Raw genomic sequence first — 27,132 nt, forward strand, 5'->3', positions numbered from 1 at the left:
TTAAAATGAATCCCCTGATCCTAAATTTCCATACAGTGTTGTGTCCTTAGAAATGTTTGTTTGGTACCTGTGATTTTACTGGCCTCCATGGGTTTAGTTGTCACATAAAAACACACTATCCACTAGAATTCTTCTCTGAACATTAGTGTTCAACAATTACTAGTGGATTTCCTTTGACTTTGCCCCAGAAAGTCAGGACAAAGCGACTATTTCCCTGAGTGCATTTATTGATGCTGTAGGTGTAAGTAAGGAGTTCTGAAGTGCCATCCATTGGTAGAAGCTGCAGATGTGACTGTCACAGAATCGTTCACCTGACGAAGGGGGAAGCCTCCGAAAGCTTGTGAATTTAAAATAAAATTGCTGGACTATAACTTGGTGTTGTAAAATTGTTTACAATTGTTATAAGATGTGTGACGTACATAGCAATTTAATATATTCAATTAAAAAAGTTTGGCAATTTTTTGTGTACAACATTTTTGTTTGTTGAGTGAATTAAAAGAATTGGCTTAGAGAAGCAACTGTAAAGAGTATTAATGTGTACCGTTGAAGCTGAAAGATTCTGGTAATGATTGATCACATTTGTCACACTGTAGATATAAATCAAGGCGGCTGGTTCATAGTTTTCTCGAAAAATGGACACTCACATAATGCAATCTCAAAACACTGGTATAAATACCAGAAAAACCTGTAGCAAAAATGAAATTTGATTTAATCATGAAACCAGTGGTGCTAATGATAAATGCATAGAATTTCAGAATGCAATCCCCAGAACACCAGTTTAAAAGAAAATCCAGAATATGGTTTTATAATGGAATTTGATTCATTCAGTCAATAATGCTTCAAAGTTCATTCTGAAGTGTCAACTTCATGTCTAGGTACTTGGAGCCTGACAAGTCTACCTGCTTTCTGAAAATGTACTACTTAACTTGGATAGCATGGGGTTCGTGAAGTAAATCTAAAAGGTAGATCCCATCTTTTGGAGTACAGTAATTCTATAAGTGGAGGTGATCGCCACATTCCTAAACTCTGAAATATATCTGATGGACTGCTAACTTTAGTAAATGGAGTAACTGCGAAATGTTACACGGCATTCTCTAGATAAAAATAATGACCAAAATCCAAGATGGGGTATGTGTACCATAGTACTACTGTGGAAGGAAAACATGCTAATTACTGAATTGTGAAGTGTTTTTGGTCTAAGTGTGCATTGTGTTTTAGCATAGGTTCCTTTTGTGATCTAGAATATTTGATTGTGGACTCATTTTTTATAGCTTGCCTTTTAGTGTCTTTGTAATTTGATTTATTCCTTGTTACTTTTTACATTTTGGTAGTGATGAGACCAGGAATTATTAAAAATTTGAGTGTACATGGAAATCATTTTTCCCAGTACATAAAGCAATATTTACTTCCCTCTTATACATCCATTAATTGGTGGGAGCATGCAGAGATGTCTTACACGAGCTTAGTTTACAGATCTATTCAGATTTTCTGACCACTTGTAGTGACTTTAATTGTGCTGTTTGGGACGGTTTCCTATTCTAGTTGACAACTGAAGATGGTCCTTTCTTTGTAGTTTTAGTGCAAAGTTTAAAATGCCTCTGATCCAAACTAAGCTTGAATAGGTGTGAAGAAGAGCAATATGTGTGCATGTGCACAGTGTAGGAGGAGAAAGTCCCATGTAATGCAAGTGTCCATAGATATTCAGTGTGGGTACCTTGAGAAATAAGTGCATGGCTTCTTCTGTTCTTGGTGACTAGGCTAAACCTGCCTTATGTAGAGAGCCCCCACTTATTTCGAAAGAAACTTAGTGTACACTGCCAATACTAAAAATTAAAAGGCATAAAAATCTTAATTTTCTCATCTCCATAAAAGCAATATTTTTCTTTAACTGGCATTTTGTGTGTTTTGTATAATTCTAAATTTTATATGAAAGAAACTAAAAGAACTTTTTGGTCTATAGAAAAACTAAAGTGAAAAGTGTCATCTAATCATTGATCAAAGTTGTGTTGAGCACTAAAGTTGCTAATACAATGTACAAATCCTCCTTTTAGAACTGCAGTGGAGCAAATCTGGCTGTAGTGTGAGCTTCTTTAGCTGCAGGCTATGATTTAGCTTGAACAGATAAAACAGGTTTGAAACTTTGTTTTGTTCTGTACCTGAAAAGCTTCTCGCATGCAGTACTTCACTTGCAAATTCCTTTACCCAAAGAGTGGTAAGAATTTGGTACGCGCTACCACAAGGAGTGGTTGAGGCAAATAGCACAGATACATTTAAGGGGAAGCTAGATAAGCACATGAGGGAGAAAGGAATAGAAGGGTATCCTGATAGGGTTAGATAAAGTAGGGAGGGAGGAGGCTCATGTGGATCTTAAACGCCAGCATTGACCAGTTGGGCCGAATGACCTGTTCCTGTGCTGTAGTTTCGATATAATTCGATGTACATGTATTGTATGGAGTAACAGTTAATTGCCAAACTTAATTTTTGTAAATGGACGTACTAAACCAGATGAGTATTGCTTTAAAAGCTATGCAGTTACACTCAGTTTGAGCCATTGGTGACCAGGGAACAAGATCCTGTTACTATTAGAATGAACAGTTCCCCTTGTCACTTTGTGTTTGCATGTACTGACATTCCAGATTAAATTCACAACAGGAACGTTGCATCAAATGTCTATCCTAGCCTAATGCAATTGCACTGTCTCCCAGATCCAAAAAAAACCAAAGAGTTTGAAGCTGTTGAAACTCCAAAACCTGATTCCAGTAACTAACTTCCCACAGTTCATACTTTCCCCAGCTTTTTTTTGTTAGGCTCATGTGCCAAATTGACAACAAATGCAAATTTTCAACACAGATATAAAATGGGTATGATAATTGAAATAAATCAGGTGCACATAGGCTCAACTACGTATTTAAAAATGTTGCAGATGGTTCTGACTCCAGAGATAAACCAAAACTCTACCGTTTACAACTGAATGTAACTGATGTTGGCACTGAAAAGTCAGATGAGAACTCTATACAGGTAAGAGTGAGTTTTGTGTAGCCTTTAATCAAAAGTGGCTAAAGGAAAACCTGTGACCAGCATTTTCTTTTTTTTAAAAACTAAACTTGCACCTGCAGTAACTACTTGCACTTGTATAGCTCTCCAACTTTGAAAAGACAACTCAAAACACTTTATTGATTAGAGAATAAAATAATCATGAAAATACACTTCAGTTGTAGAATGCCAGCATATATTTCAATTTCAAGGCATAGTAAAATTCAGGTTGTTCTCTGATGTATTTTATTCCAACCTGAACGAGTGCTGTTACGTGTCCCAAAAAGGCTCCGAGTTTAGAATACTGGTATCAGTACTTTGTGGTCCCTAATTTTTTCTTTTATGGGAGTAGTGGTTGCCACATCATTGACCACACTGCAGTTGAACAAACCTACAAAAAAAATCATCTATTTTATAGATTATAAAAGTGGGGCAAATTCTGTGACTCTGCATTGTTGTCAAATGTTTAAGGAAGCAAATGAACATATGATTAGTGTTCAGTTTAAGTTTGCCACAATCTCTAGAATGAGGAAATGGGTCCAAGCTTTGAAGAGCAACAACCATTTTGATTTAACTGTTTTACATAAACAGTCATGAACGTTTGGAATCCACTACCTAGTGAGGCAATGGAGACAGATAGTATGGAAAAATTTAAGGATGAACACAAATATTTGATGGAGTGGGTAATTTGAGAGGTATGTTTGGGACCAGCCAGGTGAAGTTCCATAGTCATTTTGGTCCTGTATTTTTGTATGTTCCTGTTTTTCGTGTTAATTGTACTATAATAGGCAAAGTGCACAATGTTCATAGACTTATGAATTTACATTTTGTGAAGAATTTTTGTGCTGGTCAAGTTAACTATTTCAGTGACAGGGAATGCAATAGTTTGCCATCTCCAGCATCCAGATTCTGCACCAGACATTGAGATCTGGTATTGCATGGTGCAAATTCATTTAAAACACCCCCACTCTAAAAAAATTTTGCCATAGCACAATGCTTCAAAGAGCACAGCTTACTACATGGTTCACTCATTCACATGCTCCGCTTATCACTAAAATACAAAAGGTTGCCCTTTAAAACATTTGTAAGCTGATGATGTGACACTGTCATCAATACTGTAACTTCCCCCTTTGCCATTTAAATGGCATATTTCTTATGGCTGTTCTTCCCGTTGCTAGTTCAGACCATAACATTTCCTTTGAAATAGGGAGGGGGAGAAACAAGAGAAGTGCACTATATAAGTTGCACATGATGTTGACACATAAGCAACAGCAGTTGAGAAATGAGCAAGAACCTCTATAAAGCCAGAAGTTACTATTGTAGAACAATACACTGTAGACTGAATTGTGCTATATAGGCAAAGCATCCAATGCACTTTGTAGACAAGCTGAGGGTGCTATGAAATATTGTGCAATTCTGGTTTGGTAGTGGGAGCAAAACTGCATTTCACTTTGGAAGTAAAAATATGGTACGATGTTATCCCATAAATGCCCTGCCCCAGTTACTGTTTTCTTGATCAAGTTGGGCCACTTTTTGGAGAAGCGTTTCTCGGGCAACCTTTGAATTTCTCGATGGAACCCCACCTAGTGAGCTCTAATGCTGCATTTAAGTAGGGTAAGAGAGTCACCTTCAGTGCATCTGCTACTTTGTGTGTGGTCTTGGCAGATTTGATGCAACTTCAAACAGATGCATGAAGGGCTCCAGAAAAGCTCTATAAATGGGGATTTAGTTGTCAGCAAAATTTGTCTTTACCATGGTTGGATTTCTTTTCATACTGCTTTTATTAGAGTGCAGACTAGAGAAACTGAAACCAAAATTGGAACAGAAAGCAACTTGTTAATTTTGTACCATATATATGATGCATGTATTGCATTTTTTTTTAAAAATGAACAACTTATTGTTCCAATACTGATGCATTTCTATAACTGGTAACTATTTCCAAAGTTGTGTGCTGTATATAATTTCTACCATGTATGGATATGAGAGTGCATTTCAGAACTGAATAAAAATTCCTATTAGAAAATTGTCAAAAAATGTAACTGACTTTACCAAGTTTTTTTAAAGAAATAAGTGGATTTATAAACCAGCGCTTCAAATTTTTTTTGATAGAGAACAGTTTTAAATGGAATTCTTATGGTTTGCTTATAAGCTTTACTTGGTTTTGTAGCTTTTTGGTCCAGGAATTCAACCTCATCATTGCGACCTTACTAACATGGATGGTATCGTAACGGTTACCCCACGCAGCTTTGATGCTGAAACACATGTTGATGGCCAGCACATCACTGAGACCGTCATGTTGCAAAGTGGCATGAACATTCAATTTGGGTCATCACATGTGTTCAAGTTTGTGGATCCCAGTCAGAACCATATGACCAAGAGACCCATGGATTCAGGACCTATGGTTAAGGGCCAGAGAATTAAATCTGGGTAAGTTATTTTTATGTTCAGAATGTGTGTGAGCTGTGCTTTGGAGGTTAGTTGTATTGACTAAAAAGGCTTTGGTGATGCTGTGTTAGAATTTCATGTCATTTAAATGCCATTAAGAAAACCACAGGATGCCACTAGAATGGCAAGTCTTGTAAGAAGTATTGAACAGCTGTGACCTGACATTGTCGCGCCATATAAAAGGCATGTTCTTTCTGAATATTGAATATTTTGCTCCATTATCATAACTATGCAATTATTTACAAAGGTGGTTTCTTGCCTTTTTAATTTTTTCTCAATTTCAAGTTTTTAAATTAAGCAGATTTTTTCTTATTGATCATGTCTCCTGGCTGCAAACAGTACCCAATTGCCAGCCAGTCTTCTCAATCCTCAAAGTTTGAAGTTTTTATCCTGCATCTCTGAAGCATATGAGCACGTGAAAAGGCTACTTGGCCTGACTGAGTTGAGGGAAGTTGGTCTGCTTGTCCTACAGGTGGCCCCATCAAGCCCATCAAATACAATTCTAGTGGTAAGCTGGGCCTTCCGCAAAATTTTACACCCTCTGATCCTGGACCTGAAGCAATTTGGAAGAAAGCTCCTTAAAGTGAAGTACCTTTAGATCCAGATTGTCCTAGTGACAGTACTCTCTCTGAAAAGAGAGTTGGCATTCAATGGATCTGAAAGTGGCCATAGGTGCCTTTTGAATAAAACCATAAAGCAACAATGGCTGGTAATTTTTTTCTTGCATTGAATGCAAGTCCCTTGAGCAACATAATATTGAGATTCCAATCTAGTTGGGTGCAGGACAGTAAATGCTCCATGAAGGCAATGACTTGGACTTAAAACTAGTTTTTTTTATTCCTTCGAACTTGATGATGAATTGATGTCCACTGTGATCCCGTGAACAAATTTTTAAGATTAGAATTCCTGACCACTGGCATTGCTTAAATCATGCATGAGAAAGGTCATCTTATCATAGTAGGTACAGCACAGGAGGAGGCCATTTGGCCCATTGTGCCTGTGCCGGCTCTTTTGAAAGAGCTATCCAATTAGTCCCATTTCCCTGCTTTTTCCCCAAAGCCCTGTAAATTTTTTCCCATCAAGTACTTATCCAATTCCTTTTTGAAAGTTACTATTGAATCTGCTTCCACCACCCTTTCAGGCAGTGCATTCCAGATCATTACAACTTGCTGCGTTTAAAAAAAAAATGTTTCCTTATGTCACTTCCGGCTCTCTTGCTGATCACCTTAAACCTGTGTCCTCTGGTTACCAACCCTTCTGCCACTGGAAACAGTTTCTCCTTATTTACTTTGTCAAGTCCGTTCATGATTTTGAACACCTATCAAATCTCCCCTTAACCTTCTCTGTTATGAGGCAAACAACCCCAGCTTCTCCAGTTATATTGGATACCACAGACAAAATTGTGTCAGGTTTTGTGGCAGTGCATGTGCACCCTTAAATTTTCTGTTTCAGGACCTGATTGGCATGAACCTGTTCTTATTGCCGTTCAACACCCTCACCACCTGGCATCATCTGATGTTTATTATCTTCACCTCATTCTGTTGCCTCTGGCAGGAGTAGAAATTTGTTTCTTAATGTCATTCACTTGAACTAGATCTGTTTCAAATCTTGTCATTTCACCAGTAGCTTTTTTCCTTAAAGCAGCCCCCAATTTTTGGTACTGAAATTACGGACAGTGCGCTCTTGAAGCACGAGGGGATAAAAATTCCTTCCTTGCTCGTTGTCTCTCTCCCGAGCTCTTAGTCACAAAAACCCTACATCACAACTTCCCTCCAGCATTGCTGGCACTCATTATCTATCTACATTACTACTAAATAATCGATGTGTCCATCAGCCCATAACAACCTAAGCCCAAAATACATCATGTTGCAGCCATCTACAGGACATGGCTCTTGAAGACCCGAACGTGATTGAAACATTGTCCTCCCAGTTCTCTATCCCCCATCTCCCTATGTATAGCCTTTATGGTCCCCTGCCATGAACACCATAAACAAAGCACTCCTACCCCTCTTTCTCCCCCCCCCCCCCCCCCCCATCTTCAGTTCTGTGGAGACTCATCAGCATTGACATTGCTTTTTCCCAATTGGTTCTTTATTTGGAAATTAGAATTTGTTAACTGGGCAGATCAGTGCTGATGTGTTTCTTTTCCTGTTGAAAATCCGATCCAGGGATGTACTGTTGCGTGCTGCATGTATCACAAATATGATGCGCAACCTCAGACCAGATTTTCAGCTCAAATGGCAGGTGAATTACAAGAAGAATTTGGGATTTTTATTTTGTTGCAAAAATTGGGAGCAAATCCAGCTTCTCTTTTCCCCCCCACCCCCCAACCAGCAACCTGAAAAAAATCTGTGACTATATGGTGGAAATTGGCAACAAACAGCTTTTAAGGACAGACAACATAAACTGTATCTCCCCATTGTGACTGTGGTGCTCTTGATGCCTGGACTGCTGCTTTGTCTTCTGCACCATTATGCATGGATCTCAACTCTTAAACCATCAGAAATGCACTATAATAATGCAATGTTGTTTGGAGACCAGGTAGGGGTTATTGTGAATAGCTAAAAACAGCCCAGAAATACATAAAATTTATTACATATATAGAATTTACAGCACAAACAGGCCATTCGGCGCAACTGGTCTATGCCGGCATTTATGCTCCACACGAGCCTCGTCCCACCCCTCTTCACCTAACCCTAACAGCATATCCTTCTATTTTTCCCTCATGTTTATCTAGATTCCCTTCAAATGCATCTATGCAATTCACCTCATCTTCTCCTTGTGGTAGAAAGTTCCACATTCTTACCACTTTGGGTAAAGAAGTTTCTCCTGAATTCCCTATTTGATTTATTGGTGACTATCTTATATTTATGACCCCTAGAAAAACTTATAACTTGTTCCGCCATGCTTGACACAAAGTAATATGCAGTCACTGATGTACCAAAGTAAGGATTAGCCAGGATTTTTAGAAAAGCAATATACAAAACTATCTATCAACTATCTATCGTCCCACGCAAGCACGTCAGCCCAGTATGCTCCAACACACTGCAACGTGCAAAGATGAGGCACGAGTCTGTATTTGAATTTCTGACCTAGTGAGCTGCTAATTTCAACTATGCTGCTGTGGGAAGTTGCTAAAAGAAACCAGGCAATTTCCCATAGGAAACATGGGGAAGTCATATGACTAAGGACTCTATCATTTGTGCATTTCTGCTGTAGAATGACGTTTCGTGTGACCTATAAGTTGGTATTCAAACTTTCCTCTCTGATTGAAAAAGTGAGAGGTGAAAATGATCACAGGGAGGGGAAAAGAAGAGAATTCTCTATTTGTGAATGCCCTCTCACTTGTTCCTTGTTTTGCTCCTGTTGTGTTTGGTCAGTGGTCATGATCCTATTAAAATGATTGTGGAAGGCAGAGGATAGGGAAACCTTTTCAGAACAAATTAATTCTCAAAGACGGGTTCTATGAGAAAAATGAAAATGCAAAGTGAGGGGGAAGGAGGAAACAAATGGAAGCAGTTATTGGACTCTGCTCCATCTTTTTGATTTTCTTTACAGTTTTAATGTTAGTAAACTACTGAATATAATAAAGTAAGCCTCTAAGAAAGAGCTTTAAGAAATGGGAAACAGTTTGTAAAAACCTATTTAATTCTGCAGTTTATTATTTTTCAATCTTGTAGTTGTGATTTGTCTAGAATAAATTTCAATGCAGTGTATTTGGAAAAATGTTGCAATAAGAGTTAAATTTGAAGGATTGTTTTGAAAAAAAAATTAGACACTTCATTATTGAATTAATTCCCCTTAACATTTTTAATGCAATTAACATCACTATACAATGCTTACCTAATTCTCAACTGTTGTGATTTACAGTCAAGGGTCCCGAAGTGTCCAAGAAACTACATTTGATCTTGATGGAGACATTCACAGTGGTATAGCGTTACCTACAAGCAAGGTACTTTATCTTTTATGTTTTGGGTATTGTAGGTAATCAGGTGCAATTGAATTGTACTGTTGTGGTGAAAGTGAATAATGAATAAAATACTTAATCATTTGTTCATGAAAATGTTCTGTAAAAGGGAATCCAAAAATCTTCTATAGGCATGTAAACGGGTAGTAAGAGGAGGGGTGGAGCCGATTAGGGACCAAAAAGGAGATCTATTCATGGAGGCAGAGGGCATAGCCGAGGTACTAAATGAGTACTTTGCATCTTTCTTTACCAAGGAAGAGGATGCTGCCAGAAGATGTAGTTGAGATACTGGCTGGGCTAAAAATTGATAGAGGAGGTACTAGAAAGGCTAACTGTACTTAAAGTAGATGATGCACCCTAGGTTGCTGAGGGAAGTGCGGGTGGAAATTGCAGAAGTACTGGCCAAAATCTTCCAAACATCCTTAGATGGTGCCAGAGGACTGGAGAATTGCAAATGTTACGCCCTTGTTCAAAAAAGGGTGTAAGGATAAACCCAGCAACTATAGGCCAGTCAGTTTAACCTCGGTGGTGGGGAAACTTTTAGAAACGATAATCCAGGACGGAATTAGCAGTCACTTGGACAAGTGTGGATTGATTCGGGAAAGCCAGCATGAATTTGTTAAAGGCAAATCGTGTTTAACCAACTTGATTGAGTTTTTTGATGAGGTAACAGAGAGGGTAGATGAGGGCAATGCAGTTGATGTGGTGTATATGGATTTTCAAAAGGCATTTGATAAAGTTCTGGCATAATAGGCTTGTCATCAAGTTTGAAACCCATGGAATAAAAGGGGCAGTAGCAGCATGGATACAGAATTGGCTAAGTAACAGGAAACCGAGTAGTGGTGAATGGTTGGTTGTTTTTCGGACTAGAGGGCGGTGTACAGTGGTGTTCTCCAGGAGTTGGTACTAGGACCACTACTTTTCTTGATGTATATTAATGACTTGGACTTGGGTGTACAGGGCACAATCTCCAAGTTTGCAGATGACACAAAACTTGGAAGCATAGTGAACAGTGAGGAGGATAATGATAGACTTCAAGAGGATATAGATAGGCTGGTGGCATGGCCGGACACATGGCAGATGAAATTTAACGCAGAAAAATGCGAGGTGATGCATTTTGGTAGGAAGAATGAGGAGAGGCAATATAAACTAAAGGGCACAATTCTAAAAGGGGTACAAGAACAGAGAGATCTGGGGGTATATGTGCACAAATTGTTGAAGGGGGAAGATTGAGAAAGCTGTTAAAAAAGCATACGGGATCCTAGACTTTATAAATAGAGACATGAGTACAAAAGCAAGGAAGTCATGATGAGCCTTTTATAAAACACTGATTCGGCCACAGCTGGAGTATTGTCCCGTTCTGGGCACTGCACTTTAGGAAGGATGTGAAAGCCTTAGGGTGCAGAAGATATTTACTAGAATGATTCCAGGGATGAGGGACTTTAGTTACATGGATAGACTAGAGTAGCTGGGGTTGTTCTCCTTGAAACAGAGAAGGTTGGGAGATTTGATAGAGGTATTCAAAATCATGAAGGGCCTAGACAGAGTAGATAGAGAAACAGGGTTCCCTTCCCTTCTATTTAGAACAGGCCAGGTAAGCATGGGGTATGATCTGGGGAGGGGGGGGGGGTTGTTGGAGAGGTCCATTCTTCCTGGTAGCCTTCCTCGTACATCCAGAATGGCTTTTTGGTGATGTAGAATCTGTTTAAGTTGCTTGAAGGATCTGATCTCATCCTTTAGCAGTTTGCCTATTTATTATGCACTTGTGCCACATTCTAAAACTCTTACAACAAATGCCTTTGGAAGATTGCTGCTGCACTATAGCAGTAAGGGCACTTTGGATACAATGCAAGCTTCCCTCTGGTCATTAAAAGTTAGCAGTACTCTGGGTGTTTTCAGATTCCAGAAGGACATTTCTTAGAGTCTGAAGGGAAGACTGTTTGAAGGGAGCTAGTACGGCAGCATACCTACCTTGTTTCCATGCCTAAGTGGAGATTTTGTGAGGAGGCCCTGCTCTAAGTTATCATCGCCTGGTCATGTTTGACTTTAGGGAGATGTAGCATGCTGTCCTGTTTGGGGAGTTGAAGCTCTTGCAGTAGTATCCTTGCTCACCTGCCTGCCCAGAAGAACATGGAGATGTGCTTGTTGAGGTCTTGGAACTGTTGTGCTGAAATGTGAGCATGCAGCATCTGGAAGAGAATGAAATCATTTTCAAGGTGCTAGAACTCTCTAGCAGCAAAATTGAAGGGTGCTTCATTTGTTAGGTCAGTGTAAATGCTGGGAAGGGGTTATCATTGCAAAGATATGAAAGTCTTGGTATCACTGTTTTGATCAGGTACTCAAAGCTTGTTTCCACCCTTGGAACCCTGCTTTATTGGTAGTCCCAGTTTTAGGACAGAGACAGTAATATGCAGATTCTGATTGTGAATGATCTTGCTTTGTCTAAAAACCTGCCAAGAAGTCCTTGAGATTCATCTGAAATACCTACCCAATGCCATTTGGTACAAGATTGTGTTGTCTCCATTTTTGTTTTTTTGTTTTGTCTGTCAAAATTAGAGTATCCATTTCATTGTGTATGTGTGTACAGAGTCTGGCATTTAGGAATATAGGAACAGGAGTAGGCCATTCAGCCCCTCGAATTTATAATGTTCAACCTACAGAACAGATTTGCAAGCCCTGACAGCTTTTGTTTCCTTTGGTACAAACCCTCCAAGGTAAATCAATGCTGAAACAGATGGTTGAATGCATTGTAGATAGTTGCTACCTTGAAGGTAGAGAGACCAGAGGGCAGGTTAAAAGCTGTTCCACTTTTTCTGTGCCTGCTCTTCCTGGGAAAATGCAGAGATTCTAGATGTCACTGCTCAGCCATTCTAAGATTTTAAAGTCAGCAGTATTATTGATGTTTTAAAGGATGATGCTTTAGAGCCTGCATTTCATTAAAATGTAATACACCCATCAAAATTAGAAAATAAATTACCTAATGTCTGCCAAATAGTTTCTGGTAGACTTCAGATGCAGGGGAGGTGGTGTCTGTGACCTCAGGGTACTTTGGTTCGTGGAGTAGAGAGGTAGTGTCAGCCATGAAGTTGGGCCCAAAGACTAAGTGTGAGCGAAGGCAGAACCCAATCAATACAGGTGCTTGCCATGTCCTGCAGACATATGATCTGTACTGCTAAACTTTTAATTAGATGAATGGAAGGCTAGAATTTGATGTTTTTGGCTAGGATTGCTTTTTTTCAAAGATGCGATTGTATTGAAGACTGTTCAAAGGACCATGATACATTGATTTCTTTTGTTAGACTTAAGTAAGTTTTTTTTTCATGAAAAATCTGGGAGGGCATTTGTGATCCCATAATCCAGTAGTGAGTAGCAATCTTGGAATATTCAGTTTCTTGGTGATAGTATATGATGGAAGAACTCCAATATGACAAGTTCCTAGTCTCAGAAGTGTTCTCTGACAAACTTCCCAGCACCTGAGAGGATATTTATACATCTCCAAGCCATCTAGTATGGAGAGACATTGGAAGAGATTAAGAAACAGGTCATGATCCTACACTTTGACTCGGAGAAACTGTTGTGAAATGTGACAGTTTATATATTTCAACAATGTCATTTTAAAATGTTTAAGTCTACTATAAATGTTATGATGTTTCTTTACTATTAATACTATTTACATGATGCATGTTTTCTGCATGTTAAACAAATGACAGATCCAAAACAAAAGTTACATTTATAACCTTTTAAGGAGAAGAGTAGCCATTCAATTGGGTGTTCCAGATTCACTGTATTTCTGAAGCTAAGAAGCCAGTACAATCTTAAGACAGCTTGAGAACTATAAAATGAGTTGGACAAAATGTGTAAGTGGGCAGAACAGTGATAGATGACATTTAATATCGACAAGTGTAAAATGCTGCATGATTAAACAAATTATGATATAAGTACTTTGTGAATGATGTCACGGAGGGCGAAGTTGAGAGGTCTGGAGGTTTTAGTAGATTTGATGCTCAGCATGTCCATCAACTATGGATCACCAATTAGTAAAGAAAATAGAATACTGACTATAGCTAAAATTGTAAACAATTTTACAACACCAAGTTATAGTCCAGCAATTTTATTTTAAATTCACAAGCTTTCGGAGGCTTCCTCCTTCCTCAGGTGAACGAAATGAAATCACATTTATAATTCACAGAACAATGCTTGGTGATTACAGACAGTTTTTTCAACTGCCCGTTGCCAAGTCAATCAGTGTGCAGACAGACAGGTGTTACCTGCAAGGTCTCAGAATATACAAATCACCAAAAAAAAACAACAAACAAAAAAAAACAGAGATAGAGAGGTAGAAACATAGAAAAGACAGCAACTGACCCGTTATATTAAAAACAGATAACATTTGTTCGCTGGTGGGGTAACGTGTAGCGTGACATGAACCCAAGATCCCGGTTGAGGCCGTCCTCATGGGTGCGGAACTTGGCTATCATTTTCTGCTCGACGATTTTGCGTTGTCGTGTCTCGAAGGCCGCCTTGGAGTACGCTTACCCGAAGGTCGGTGGATGAATGTCCATGACTGCTGAAGTGTTCCCCGACTGGGAGGGAACCCTCCTGTCTGGCGATTGTTGCGCGGTGTCCGTTCATCCGTTGTCGCAGCGTCTGCATGGTCTCGCCAATGTACCATGCTTTGGGGCATCCTTTCCTGCAACGTATGAGGTAGACAACGTTGGCCGAGTCACAGGAGTATGAACCATGCACCTGGTGGGTGGTGTCCTCTCATGTGATGGTGGTATCTGTGTCGATGATCTGGCATGTCTTGCAGAGGTTACCGTGGCAGGGTTGTGTGGTGTCGTGGATGCTGTTCTCTTGAAAGCTAGGTAATTTGCTGAGAACGATGGTCTGTTTGAGGTTGGGTGGCTGTTTAAAGGCGAGTAGTGGAGGTGTGGGGATGGCCATAGCGAGGTGTTCGTCGTCATTGATGACATGTTGAAGGCTGCTGAGAACATGGCGTAGTTTCTCCGCTCCGGGGAAGTACTGGACGACAAAGGGTACTCTGTTGGTTGCGTCCCGTGTTAGTCTCCTGAGGAGGTCTATGCGATTTTTTGCTGTGGCCCGTCGGAACTGTCGATCGATGAGTCGAGCGTCATATCCCGTTCTTACGAGGGCGTCTTTCAGCGTCTGTAGGTGTCCATCGCGTTCCTCCTCGTCTGAGCAGACCCTGTGTATTCGCAGGGCCTGTCCATAGGGGATGGCCTCTTTGGCGTGGTTAGGGTGGAAGCTGGAAAAGTGGAGCATCGTGAGGTTGTCTGTGGGCTTGCGGTAGAGTGAGGTGCTGAGGTGCCCGTCTTTGATGGAGATTCGTGTGTCCAAGAAAGAAACTGATTCTGAGGAGTAGTCCATGGTGAGCTTGATGGTGGGATGGAACTTGTTGATGTTATCGTGTAGTCTCTTTAGTGATTCCTTGCCGTGGGTCCATAGAAAGAAAATGTCGTCGATGTATCTGGTGTATAGTGTTGGTTGGAGGTCTTGTGCAGTGAAGAAGTCCTGCTCGAACATGTGCATGAAAATGTTGGCGTATTGGCGTATCACCAAGCATTGTTCTGTGAATTATAAATGCGATTTCATTTCGTTCACCTGAGGAAGGAGGAAGCCTCCGAAAGCTTGTGAATTTAAAATAAAATTGCTGGACTATAACTTGGTGTTGTAAAATTGTTTACAATTGTCAACCCCAGTCCATCACCGGCATCTCCACATTATAGCCAAAACAATAAAGTACAAGTCAGAAGAACACTTACTTGAAATGCTTTGGTCAGACCATGCCTTGAGTACTTTGTCCACATCTGGTTACTTAGATGCAGGGAAACACTCGGGCCCTGGAGGCAGTTCAGAAAAGAATGAATGAGTGAACTTGCCTTTATATAGTGTCTTTCACAACCGCAAGATATCCCAAAGCACTTGACCGCCAATGTGGTACTTTTTTTGAAATATAGCCACTGTTATAAAGTGGGGAAATGCAGCAGCCAGTTGGCCCACAGCAAGGCCTCACAACAGCAATGAGATAGATGACCAGATAACCTGTTTTTAGTGATGTTAGTTGAGGGATAAATATTAGCCAGGACGCTGGGAGAACTCCCCTGTGGTTGTCTTTGAATGTCCAAAAGATAATGTGTCTGACCAGTACAGCACTCCCTCAGTACTGCGCTGAAGTGCCAGCCTAGATTATGTACTCAAGGAGTGGGGCTTGAACCCACAACCATCTGACTCCGAGGCGAGAGTCGAGGCTGACGCCTTAAAGTACCACAAAACTAATTGCTAGCATCAGAGTACAGTGTTATGAGGAGACATTAAAGAAATTTGGGCTTTTTAGCCTTGATAGGGAGTGACCTATATGGAAGCATATAAGATAATAAACTATACGGGAAAGGTAGATTCAGAAAATTGCTTCAAATTAAACTTGAGACCGATAGGGAGACGCAGGTTAAAAGATACATTTAGGGGTGTTGTCAGAAAGCTCTTGTTGACACGGTGACAAACACATGGACTTCTGGGGAGGATACTGAAAGTGAAAACCTTGAAATCATTTAAGAAACAGTTGGATCCTATGGACGGGGGAAAAGACTAAGGCATTTCTGGAATGTGTAGCTAAGATGACCATCTTTACCTATGTTAATTTCTGATCTTGGAAAGTAGTTGGCCTCGATCTATTTTTGGTAACCTAGTTTCAACTTTCAATATGATCTCCCAGCTGCTTTTAGCATCGACTGAAAAGCCTCCAGTGCCCCACTGAGGAGATCTTGCAATCCATATTCTTGGTGGATTGCAACTGTAGTTCCCTTGCTTGTGTCTTGCACTAGTGACCAATGCTTTCCTCACAAGAAAGGTGATCACCTTCAAGGACTGGACCCAGGGATTATGTTCCCAACCACGCAGCTTCTGCTACGTAAACAGCATTTTGGCTAGCTCTGCTGTTTTTCCAATGAGTGTCTCCAGTGGTTGTGCATTGACAATGTAGCAGTAGTTGAACAGAAACCATGAGGAACATGGGTCTGCCTTCACATGATGCAAGTTTGGTACTGAGGCTGTCTCCCAACACTTTGCTGCTGTACAATAGCAGATGCTGTCCGTAGGTAGGAGTCTCCTGATTAGGCTTTTTGTGCTAAGTCAGTTCACGTTTCAGAAATTGAGTTATCTAGAGAGAAATTTCATAGCAGATTTCCAGAACCAATGGTCATCGATATATCTTGTTGATCTCGTGGAACAGGACATATTAGTATGCTGTACCGAGCCACTCATTTTGCCTAATAGGGTTTCTTCATAAGAACTGGGCATTATTCTTTGACCTCATTCTGACAGCTAAAAAGTTGGTTCTTAGACCACTTGTGCAACTCAATCAATCTTTCAAGACCCCATAAAGATGACGCACTGACCCAACAAGGCTGGAGTTGACTGTGATTAAAGAAAAAATAATTAAAAGGTGACATGATTCAGGTCCATAAAACGTTGAGAGGCATAGATAATATAGGAGATTATTTAGCTTGGACTAAGTGCAGAACTAGCAGGCCTGAGTATAAAATTAAAAACCTCATGCAAGACTTGGGCAAGAATTTTTTTCCTTCCTGTGCAGGGTATGGTTGCATGGCATAGACTTTCCATTAATGTTGTGTTGAATTACATCTTCGAAAAGAAAGCTGGTTTATGAGTGTTAAAGAAAAGCTAATCAAATCATGTGCATGGAATATGCTGAGCTGCTGTGTTCTTGGAAATTTACTAAATATTAATAGCGTGGGATATAAAATTAGTTACTCTGGATTCTTGTTTTACATGGAAGGAGGGCAGGGAGAATTTTATAGTATCTTCCTTGGATAGGTTGCGTGAAGCCACATTTGATATGGTCTCTGAAAGAAATAAGGTGCTACTTCCGTGTTCATACGAAGGGGATATTTCAGCAATCGGTAATGACAATGTTACTTGTATCTCGGAAAATTTCAATGTAAATGCTTCAATGTCAAATGGTGATTTGTTCACTCATGTCAAAAGCATAATTGCACCTTCTGTTCAAAGTCTCAATGCTGCTATCTCCAGTCTCTGAGCTAAGAGTATGGTTCAGTCTGAGATCTTGGGTATTAAGTAGAGAAAGATCACCTAACCAAAGTGGTAGTGTAATAGGGAAATTTCTAAAATGATTGTTCCTGGGTGACTTCTTTTATGGGGTGACGATAATACCCTATTTGTCAGTTGAGATTCTTTCAAAGATTTAGGAATGCCACACGGAGTAGGGAAATCTGAAGATCTGCTAACCTACTTTCTTTTTCCTCTGAATCCTGACACTGCAAATGTCTTATTTTTCTTAGAGTTCAGATAGATTGGATAGTGAGCACACTACTTCAAGTTCCAGTTCAAGTGAACGTAATGTGGTGAAGCCAATTATCAGAGTGGAGCAACAAGACTACTACAAACAGGAGACCAGGCAAGGCACAGCATTTACAATCTTGAGAATTTCTGTTTAGCTGCATTTTAAGATCGTGCAGAATTTCCAGTGAACTAATTCAGCCTCACGTGGCTACTAAAATGTGTGTGTGTGTGTGTGTGTGTGTGTGTGTATGCAAATTGATGCTGCTCACCACTCCACTTAGTTTGGAACAATTTGAAAAATCCACCAAATAGCAAAAGCTAATGTACTCTATTGAAGTAAATCTGGCACCGAAGAAAATTACCTTTTTGAATTTGGCTGGTGTTAACTGTACAGTTTGGATGAGGTCGGCTTTCTGACATACAACATGAAACCAATTGGATACTGATGTATATGTACTGTTTGTGGTATGCTTGAGTGAAAATGTGGTGGCGGGGATGGGGGTTAGTCCAGTTTCAAAATGCAACGGCATTGGTGTAGAATCTTCTCAGCGCTATCTTTTATCTATGCATTAGAACATTTTGAGCCAGTGCTTCATTCGACCGTCGTGATAAAGATGGTAGGTATGGGAGTACATGGCCAAATCTTGGAATTTATCCGGGATGTGTACTCCAACTCCAAGATCTAATGCGACGGTACATAGGGGTTTCGTTGAACCTGTCAATACAGGAGTGAAGCAAGGTTGTCTCCTGTCAAGTCCTATTCAGTGACTTCAATGATTTTTTTGGATGGTATTGTGAAGAACAGACTTGGAGTGTCTGTGGCATTTCTGAAACAATAACGGTGCTCCCTTTTGACAGTTATCCAATGACCAACTAGTGAATCCTCCTTAGCAGGGGTGGTGGGGAGGAGCAGGGGTAGGCTATAGCCCTAATGGGACAGTGTGTCCTCAGTGGACAAGCAGAAAGATGCTTTACCAATGAGCTGTTCTGGTAAGCTGCATGCTTTAGCTGATTGAACTCTAACAGTACCCCAACACACACTTGCGGAGACTCTACCTAAGCACTCTAGGCTTTGGTAAAGGGGATGTCCCTACAGGAAGAAAATGTGCACTCCATATGGGCAAACAGAATCCCTTAGCCAATTACATTCTAGCTACTGAGAAATGTAAATTTCTCAGTAGCTAGAATTGGAGAAAAAAAACATGGTGATGGTTTCCATGTGTGTCGGGCACCTAGTTGACCAAAAAAAATATTAGAACATAATGGTAAATAAAGACTCTGCAGCATTCAATTCTGTAGTTTATAATTTTCCACCAATGGAATACTATAGCTTTCTTTGTCAGACTACAGACCCACTTCTGGACCTAGTACATTTTGAACCATGCAGACATAGAGGAAGGCTTTTTCAAAGAGAGGCTCTTGGATATTATGCCTGAAGCACGAGCGCAGGAGTTTCTTGTGTTTGAGCCAGACCTTGTCAGAAGCCCACGAGCAAATGCATCTCCACGTTATATACCGGTATTAAAAAGCCTGTGCAGAATGAGTGTGGCAAAGCTCCACATGTCTTTTCTGCCTGTGGAAAGTTGTCTTGGACTGTGTGGCTTGGAATTTTGCCCCATTGGAATTGCCAAGTTAACCATCACTCACTGGTAGTTGCTGCAACAATGATTGGTGTAAAATGGGAAACCTCATGTCACTCTGTATGCCATACCTGGACAATGTTGAAGTTTTAATGCAAAAGCATGTTTCTCCAAAGGTAAATGTTTTAAGTTGTATTGGCGATTGCCTGGCCCATCCCCTCAAATGTTACCAGTAATATTTGCCCTTCCAATTATTGATATTGCTTTGTTTTTTTTATTCGTTCATGGGATGTGGGCATCGCTGGCGAGGCCAGCATTTATTGCCCAACCCTAATTGCCCTTGAGAAGGTGGTGGTGATCCGCCTTCTTGAACCGCTGCAGTCCGTGTGGTAAAAGATCTCCCACAGTGCTATTAGGTGGGGAATTCCAGGATTTTGACCCAGCGACGATGAAGGAATGGCGATACATTTCCAAGTCGGGATGGTGTGTGACTTGGAGGGGAACGTGCAGGTGGTGGTGTTCCCACGTGCCTGCTGCTCTTGTCTTTCTAGGTGGTAGAGGTCGCGGGTTTGGGAGGTGCTGTCGAAGAAGCCTTGGCGAGTTGCTGCAGTGCATCCTGTGGATGGTACACGCTGCAGCCACAGTGCGCCGGTGGTGAAGGGAGTGAATGTTTAGGGTGGTGGATTGGGTGCCAATCAAGCGGGCTGCTTTGTCCTGGATGGTGTCGAGCTTCTTGTGTTGTTGGAGCTGCACTCATCCAGGCAAATGGAGAGTATTCCATCACACTCCTGACTTGTGCCTTGTCGATAGTGTAAAGGCTTTGGGGAGTCAGGAGGTGAGTCACTCGCCGCAGAATACCCAGCCTTTGACCTGCTCTTGTAGCCACAGTATTTATGTGGCTGGTCCAGTTAAGTTTCTGGTCAATGGTGACCCCCAGGATGTTGATGGTGGGGGATTCGGCGATGGTAATGCCTTTGAATGTCAAGGGGAGGTGGTTAGACCCTCTCTTGTTGGAGATGGTCATTGCCTGGCACTTGTCCGGCGCGATTGTTACTTGCCACTTATCAGCCCAAGCCTGGATGTTGTCCAGGTCTTGCTGCATGCGGGCTCGGACCGCTTCATTATCTGAGGGGTTGTGAATGGAACTGAGCATTGCAATCATCAGCGAACATCCCCATTTCTGACCTTATGATGGAGGGAAGGTCATTGATGAAGCAGCTGAAGATGGTTGGGTCTAGGACACTGCCCTGAGGAACTCCTGCAGCAATGCCCTGGGGCTGAGATGATTGGCCTCCAAACACCACTTCCATCTTCCTTTGTGCTAGGTATGACTCCAGCCACTGGAGAGTTTTCCTCCTGATTCCCATTGACTTCAATTTTACTTGGGCTCCTTGGTGCCACACACTGTCAAATGTTGCCTTGATGTCAAGGGCAGTCACTCTCACCTCACCTCTGCAGTTCAGCTCTTTTGTCCATGTTTGGACCAAGGCTGTAATGAGACCTGGCGCCGAGTGGTCCTTGCGGAACCCAAACTGAGCATCGGTGAGCAGGTTATTGGTGAGTAAGTGCCGCTTGATAGCACTGTCGACGACACCTTCCATCACTTTGCTGATGATTGAGAGTAGACTGATGGGACGGTAATTGGCCGGATTGGATTTGTCCTGCTTTTTGTGGACAGGACATACCTGGGCAATTTTCCACATTGTCTGGTAGATGCCAGTGTTGTAGCTGTACTGGAACAGCTTGGCTGGAGGCGCAGCTAGTTCTGGAGCACAAGTCTTCAGCACTACAGCCGGGATGTACTACTGCCTTCCTACCAAGCACAATTTAGTGGAATGTTAATTCTGATTCAGCCATTCCAAAAACATGCAACACAATTGACTCATCATTCTTGAAGATGACTTCACTTTCCAAAATCTCGATTTATTAGGAGTGTCAGATTCTTTGCACAAGTCCAAAGAGAATCATAGAATCTTACAGCACAGAAGGAGGACATTCGCTCTGTTGTGCCTGTGCCATCTCTTTGAAAGAGCTGTCCAATTTAGTCCCACACCCCACCTTTTTCCCTATAATCCTGTAAATTAGATGTCTTCTAGTACATGTCCAATTGCTGTTGAAAGGTCCTATGGAATCTGCTTCCACCATCCTTTTAGATAGTGCATTCCAGATCTTAACCCTCTGTGAAAAAAGTTTTCCTCATTTCCTTCTAGTTATAATCTAGACAGTTATATTAAATGTATGACCTCTGGTTACCGACCCACTTGCCAGAGGAAACAATTTCTCCTTGCTCTATCAAACCCCCTCATAATTTTGAATATCTCTATTAGGCCTCCCCATAACTTCTCTGCTTGGAGAACAATCCCAGCTTCTCCAATCTCTCCACATAACTGAAGTCCCTCATCCCTGGTGTCATCCTGGTAAACCTCCTCTGAACCCTTTTTAAGGCCTTGACATCCTTCCTGAAGTGTGATGCCCAGAATTATGCACACTACTCCAGCTGAAGCCTAACCAGTGATTTGTAAAGGTTGAGCATGACCACCTTGTTTTTGCATTCAATTCCCCTATTTACAATGCCAAGTACACCATGCGCTTTTGTGGCCACCTTATCAACTTGCCCTGCCACCTTCAAAGATTTGTGAATATGCACCCCAAGGTCTGTCTGCTCTTGTACGCACCTCAGAATAGTACAACTTAGATTATACTGCCTCTCCATGTTCCTCCCAAAGTGCATCACTTCACACTTATCCACATTAAATTGCATCTGCCTTGTGTCTGTCCATTTCACCAGTCTGTTTGTCCTCCTGAAGTCTGCTACTATCCTCCTCACTTTTTATTACATTGCCAAGTTTTGTATTATCCACAAACTTTGAAATTTTACTCCCTATACCCAAGTCTAGTATTAATAAAGAAATAGAACTGGAGAAATTAATGGGACTGAAAGCCGATAAATCCCCAGGGCCTGATAATCTGCATCCCAGAGTATTAAGAGGTAGCCATGGAAATAGTGGATGCATTAGTTGTCATCTTCCAAAATTCTATAGATTATGGAACAGTTCCTGCAGATTGGAGGGTGGCAAATGTAACCCCACTATTTTAAAAAAAAAAGGAGGGAGAGAGAAAACGGGGAACTACAGACCGGTTAGCCTAACATCAGTAGTCGGGAAAATGCTAGAGTCTGTTATAAAGGATGTGATAACAGGACATTTAAAAAATATCAACGGGATTAGACAAAGTCAACATGGATTTATGAAAGGGAAATCATGTTTGACAAACCTACTGGAGTTTTTTGAGGATGTAACTGGTAGAATAGAAGAGAACACCAGTGGATGTGGTTTATTTGGATTTTCAGAAAGCCTTTGATAAAGTCCCACATAAGAGGTTAGTGTGCAAAATTAAAGCACGTGGCATTGGGGGTAATATACTGGCATTGATTGAAAATTGGTTAATAGGCAGGAAACAGAGAGTAGGAATTAATGGGTCTTTTTCAGGGTGGCAGGCAGTGACTAGTGGGGTTCTGCAGGCATCAGTGCTTGGGTCCCAGCTAATCACAATATATATCAATGATTTGGATGAGGGAACCAAATGTAATATTTCCCAGTTTGCTAACGACACAAAATTAGGTGGGATCGTGAGTTGTGAGGAGGATGCAAAGAGGCTTCAAAGCAATTTAGACAAGTTGAGCAAGTGGGCAAATACATGGCAGATGCAGTATAACATGGATAAATGTGAAGTTATCCACTTTGGAAGGAAAAACAGAAAGGCAGAGTATTATTTAAATGGTAATAGATTGGGAAATGTTGATATACAAAGGGACCTGGGTGTCCTTGTACACCAGTCACTGAAAGCAAACATGCAGGTGCAGCAAGCAGTCAGGAAGGCAAATGGTATGTTGGCCTTCATTGCAAGAGGATTTGAGTATAGGAGCAAGGATGTCTTACTGCAGTTATACAGGGCATTGGTAAGACCACACCTGGAGTATTGTGTGCAGTTTTAGTCTCCTTCCCTAAGAAAGGATATACTTGCCATAGAGGGAGTGCAGCGAAGGTTCACCCGACTGATTCCTGGGATGGCAGGACTGTCGTATGAGGAGAGATTGGGTCGACTCGGCCTGTATTCACTCGAGTTTAGAAGAATGAGAGGGGATCTCATTGAAACGTATAAAATTCTGACAGGGCTGGACAGACTGGATGCAGGGAGGATGTTTCCCCTGGCTGGGGTGTTGCAGAACGAGGGATTACAGTCTTGGTACGGGGTAGGACATTCAGGACTGAGATGAGGAGAAATTTCTTCAGAGGTTGGTGAACCTGTGGAATTTTCTACCACAGAAGGCTGTGGAGGCCATGTCACTGAATATATTTAAGAAGGAGCTAGATAGATTTCTAGACACAAAAGGCATCAAGGGGTATGGGGAGAGAGCGGGAAAATGGTATTGAGATCGAGGATCAGCCGTGATCATGTTGAATGGCGGAGCAGGCACGAAGGGCCGAATGGCCTACTCCTCCTGTTTTCTATGTCTATGTTTCTATGTCCAGGTCATTTATGTATAAGAAAAGCAATGGTACTAATACCAACCCCTGGGGACCCCACTGTATACTTCTCTCCAGTCAGAAAAACATCCGTTCACCACAACTCTGCCTCCTATCCCTTAGCCAATTACGTTCCCAAGTTAGACCATAAGACCATAAGAGATAGGAGCCATTTGGCCCTTCCGGCCTGCTCTGCCATTTAATGAGATCATGGCTGATCTGATTTTTACCTCAACTCCACTTTCCTGCCTTTTCCCCATATCCTTTGACTACCTTGTTCAAAAATTTGTCTAACTCAGCCTTGAATGTATTCAATGACTCAGCCTCCACAGCTTTTTGGTGTATAGAATTCCAAAGATTCACGACCCTCTGGAAGAAGAAATTCCTCCTCATTTCCGTCTTAAATGCCTTAGACTGTGCCCCCTAGTTTTAGATTCTTGCATGAGGGGTAACATCCTCTTTGCATCTACCCTATTGAGTCCCCTCAGAACCTTACATGTTTCAATAAGATCTCTTCTCATTCTTCTAAATTCCAATGAGTATAGACCCAACCTGTTCAATCTTTCCTCATAAGTCAACCCTACCGTACCCAGAATCAACCTAGTGAACCTTCTCTGAACTGCCTCCAATGCAAGTATGTCCTTCCTTAAATAAGGCACCAGAACTGTACGCAGTACTCCAGGTGTGGTCTCACCAGCACCCTGTACAGTTGTAGCATGACTTCCCCCTAGAAATAAAGGCCAATATTCCATTTGCCATCTGGATTACCTGCTGCACCTGTATGTTGACTTCTTGTGCTTCATGCACGAGGACACCCAGATCCTTCTGTACCACAGCATTTTGTAGTATTTCTCCATTCAAATAATGTTTTGCCTTTTTATTTTTCCTCCCAAAGTGGATGACTTCACATTTTCCCACATTATATTCCATCCAGCAAATTTTTGCCCATTCGCTTAACCTGTCAATATCCCTTTGCAAGACACTTTGTGTCCTCCCTGCAACTTGCTTTTCTAAGTATCTTTGTATCATCAGCAAATTTAGCCACAAATACATTCTGTTCCTTCATCCAAATCATTGATATATATTGTAAATAGTTGAGGCCCCAGCACTGATCCCTGCGGCACCCCACTAGTTACTGATTGCCTTTTTGAAAATGACCCTTTTATCTCGACTTTGTTTTCTGTTAGTTAGCCAATCCTCTATCCAAGCCAATATATTACCCCCAATACCACAAGCTCTTATCTTGTGCAGTAACGTTTTATGTGGCACCTTATTGAATGCCTTTTGGAAATCCAAATATACTGCATCCATTGGTTTCCCTTTATCCACCCTGCCCGTTACTTCCTCAAAGAGCTCTAATAAAGTTGTCAGACACTATTTCCCCTTCATAAAACAGTGTTGACTCTCCTTGATTGTATTGAGTCTCCAAATGTCCTGTTACCACCGTCCCTTCAACCTTGTGCTTCTGTTTTCTGAAAAAGTCTGTTATATGATACTTTATCAAATGCCTTTTGAAAGTCCATATGTATAATATCTACTGCACTACCTTCATCAACCCTCTCTGGTACTACATCAAAGAACTCAATCCGGTTAGTCAGACACTATTTACCTTTAACAAATCTGTGCTGGCTGCCCCTTATTATCTCATGCTTCTTAAAGTGAGAATTAATTTTGTCCTTGACAATGTTCTCCAGTAGCTTTCCCACCACTGCTATTAGACTGACTGGCCTGTAGTTACCAGGTTTATCCCCATCTCTTTTGAATAGGAGGGTAACATTTGCGATCCTCCAGTCCTCTGGCACCACTCCCGTATCCAAGGAAGATTGAAACATTGTGGTCAGAGCTTCTGCTATCTCCACCCTTGCTTCCCTCAGCATCCTAGGATGCATCCCATCTGGACCTGGTGACTTGATAACTTTGAGTGATGCCAACCTATTTAGCACCTCCTATATTTTTTTATCCTATCCAATATCTCTGCTGCCTCTACTGTGACATTAACTTAATCCTCTTCTTTTGTGAAGACTGATGCAAAGCACTCATTCAGTGCGTCAGTCATGACCTCAACCTCCACAAACAGATTTCCTTTTTTGTCCCTAAACAGCCCCACCATTCCTTTAACTACACTTTTTTGTGTTTATAAAAGATTTTTGGGTTCCCTTTTATGTTAAAAAAATAATCTTTACTCATTCTCTCTTTGCCCATCTTGTATCCTTTTCCATTTTCCTGCTGCACACTCTGTATTCTGTACCCGAGATTTGTCATAAACCTTTTTTTTTGTTTTATTTTAGCCATTATTTCCTTTGTCAACCAGGGAGCTCTAGTTTTGGATGCCCTATCTTATGGGAATATGCTTGATTTGTACCTGAACTATCTCTGCCTTGAAGGCCTGTCATTGGTCGTTTACTGTTTTCTTAGCCAACCTTTGTTTCCAGTCCACCTGTGCTAGATCCCTTATCAAATCAGTGAAATTGACACTCTTCCAGTTGGGTATTTTCACCGTTGATTTGTCTTTGTCGCGTTCTGTAACTATTTTAAGTCTAATTATGTTATGATCACGATTACCCAGATGCTCTTCCACTGAAACACACTCTTTGCCCTCCTTCATTCTGTAGAACTATATCCGGCACTGCTTCCTCCTTGTTGGGCTAGAAACATACTGATTAAGAAAGTTCTCCTGTACATATTTTAGGAATGCTTCACGCTCCTTGCCCTTTACACTTTTTTTCCCGGTCTATATTAGGATAATTGAAGTCCCCTACTATTACTGCTGTATTATTCGCAGATTTGTCCCGTTACTGTCGCAACTATGGATTGTTAATCCATCAACAATAATTTCTGCTTGATTCTAGCCCAAGTGGTTGTAAAGTAGCAACTTTAATAGATTAACTTACAACAGAGTTGCATTGCAGCTGACTTCATTACATTCAACAGTATTATAGTTATAATACAACCGTCTAAAGATTACATTAATGACAAGCAATCAATACAACCTGACCCGTTCACGAATCCAGGTAGATCAGATCTAACTTTTGTGGACTGCTTGTAGCAATGGACTTCTGACCGTCCTCTCTTGTGTACTCTAACTTCTGGGAAGGAGCATGCCCTATCTTTATACTATTCAGCTGCGTTGTTCTCTACGTAATCTCGTGGTCGTAAACCATCCCATTTTGCTGACTCTCAGAAACCACCTAGGATTGTTTAATGTCTTAGTGTTTACGTAGCAGTTCCCCGTTATCAGGTC

At 41.1% G+C, this 27,132-nt stretch overlaps 1 protein-coding gene and 1 long non-coding RNA gene across 7 annotated transcripts in view; one reads left to right on the forward strand and one right to left on the reverse strand.

Moving 5' to 3' along the window:
* Nucleotides 1-27,132, forward strand: part of afdna (afadin, adherens junction formation factor a) — a 269,000-nt gene that overhangs the window by 129,470 nt on the left and 112,398 nt on the right. For all 6 annotated transcript variants that reach the window (XM_067989221.1, XM_067989223.1, XM_067989224.1 and 3 more), the window contains exons 9-12: nt 2,924-3,018; nt 5,201-5,460; nt 9,349-9,430; nt 17,785-17,900. In XM_067989221.1, the coding sequence (XP_067845322.1) occupies nt 2,924-3,018; nt 5,201-5,460; nt 9,349-9,430; nt 17,785-17,900 (553 nt within the window). The remainder of the gene's footprint in view (nt 1-2,923; nt 3,019-5,200; nt 5,461-9,348; nt 9,431-17,784; nt 17,901-27,132) is intronic.
* On the reverse strand, nt 381-26,965 carry LOC137324659 (uncharacterized). Its single transcript, XR_010963698.1, has 4 exons — nt 26,882-26,965; nt 15,229-15,306; nt 11,558-11,634; nt 381-685 (listed from the first exon to the last, which is right to left on the reverse strand). It is a non-coding gene; the product is annotated as an uncharacterized lncRNA (long non-coding RNA).

This window comes from Heptranchias perlo, chromosome 8, assembly GCF_035084215.1.
Source record: "Heptranchias perlo isolate sHepPer1 chromosome 8, sHepPer1.hap1, whole genome shotgun sequence".
NCBI classification, from domain to species: Eukaryota; Metazoa; Chordata; class Chondrichthyes; order Hexanchiformes; family Hexanchidae; genus Heptranchias; species Heptranchias perlo.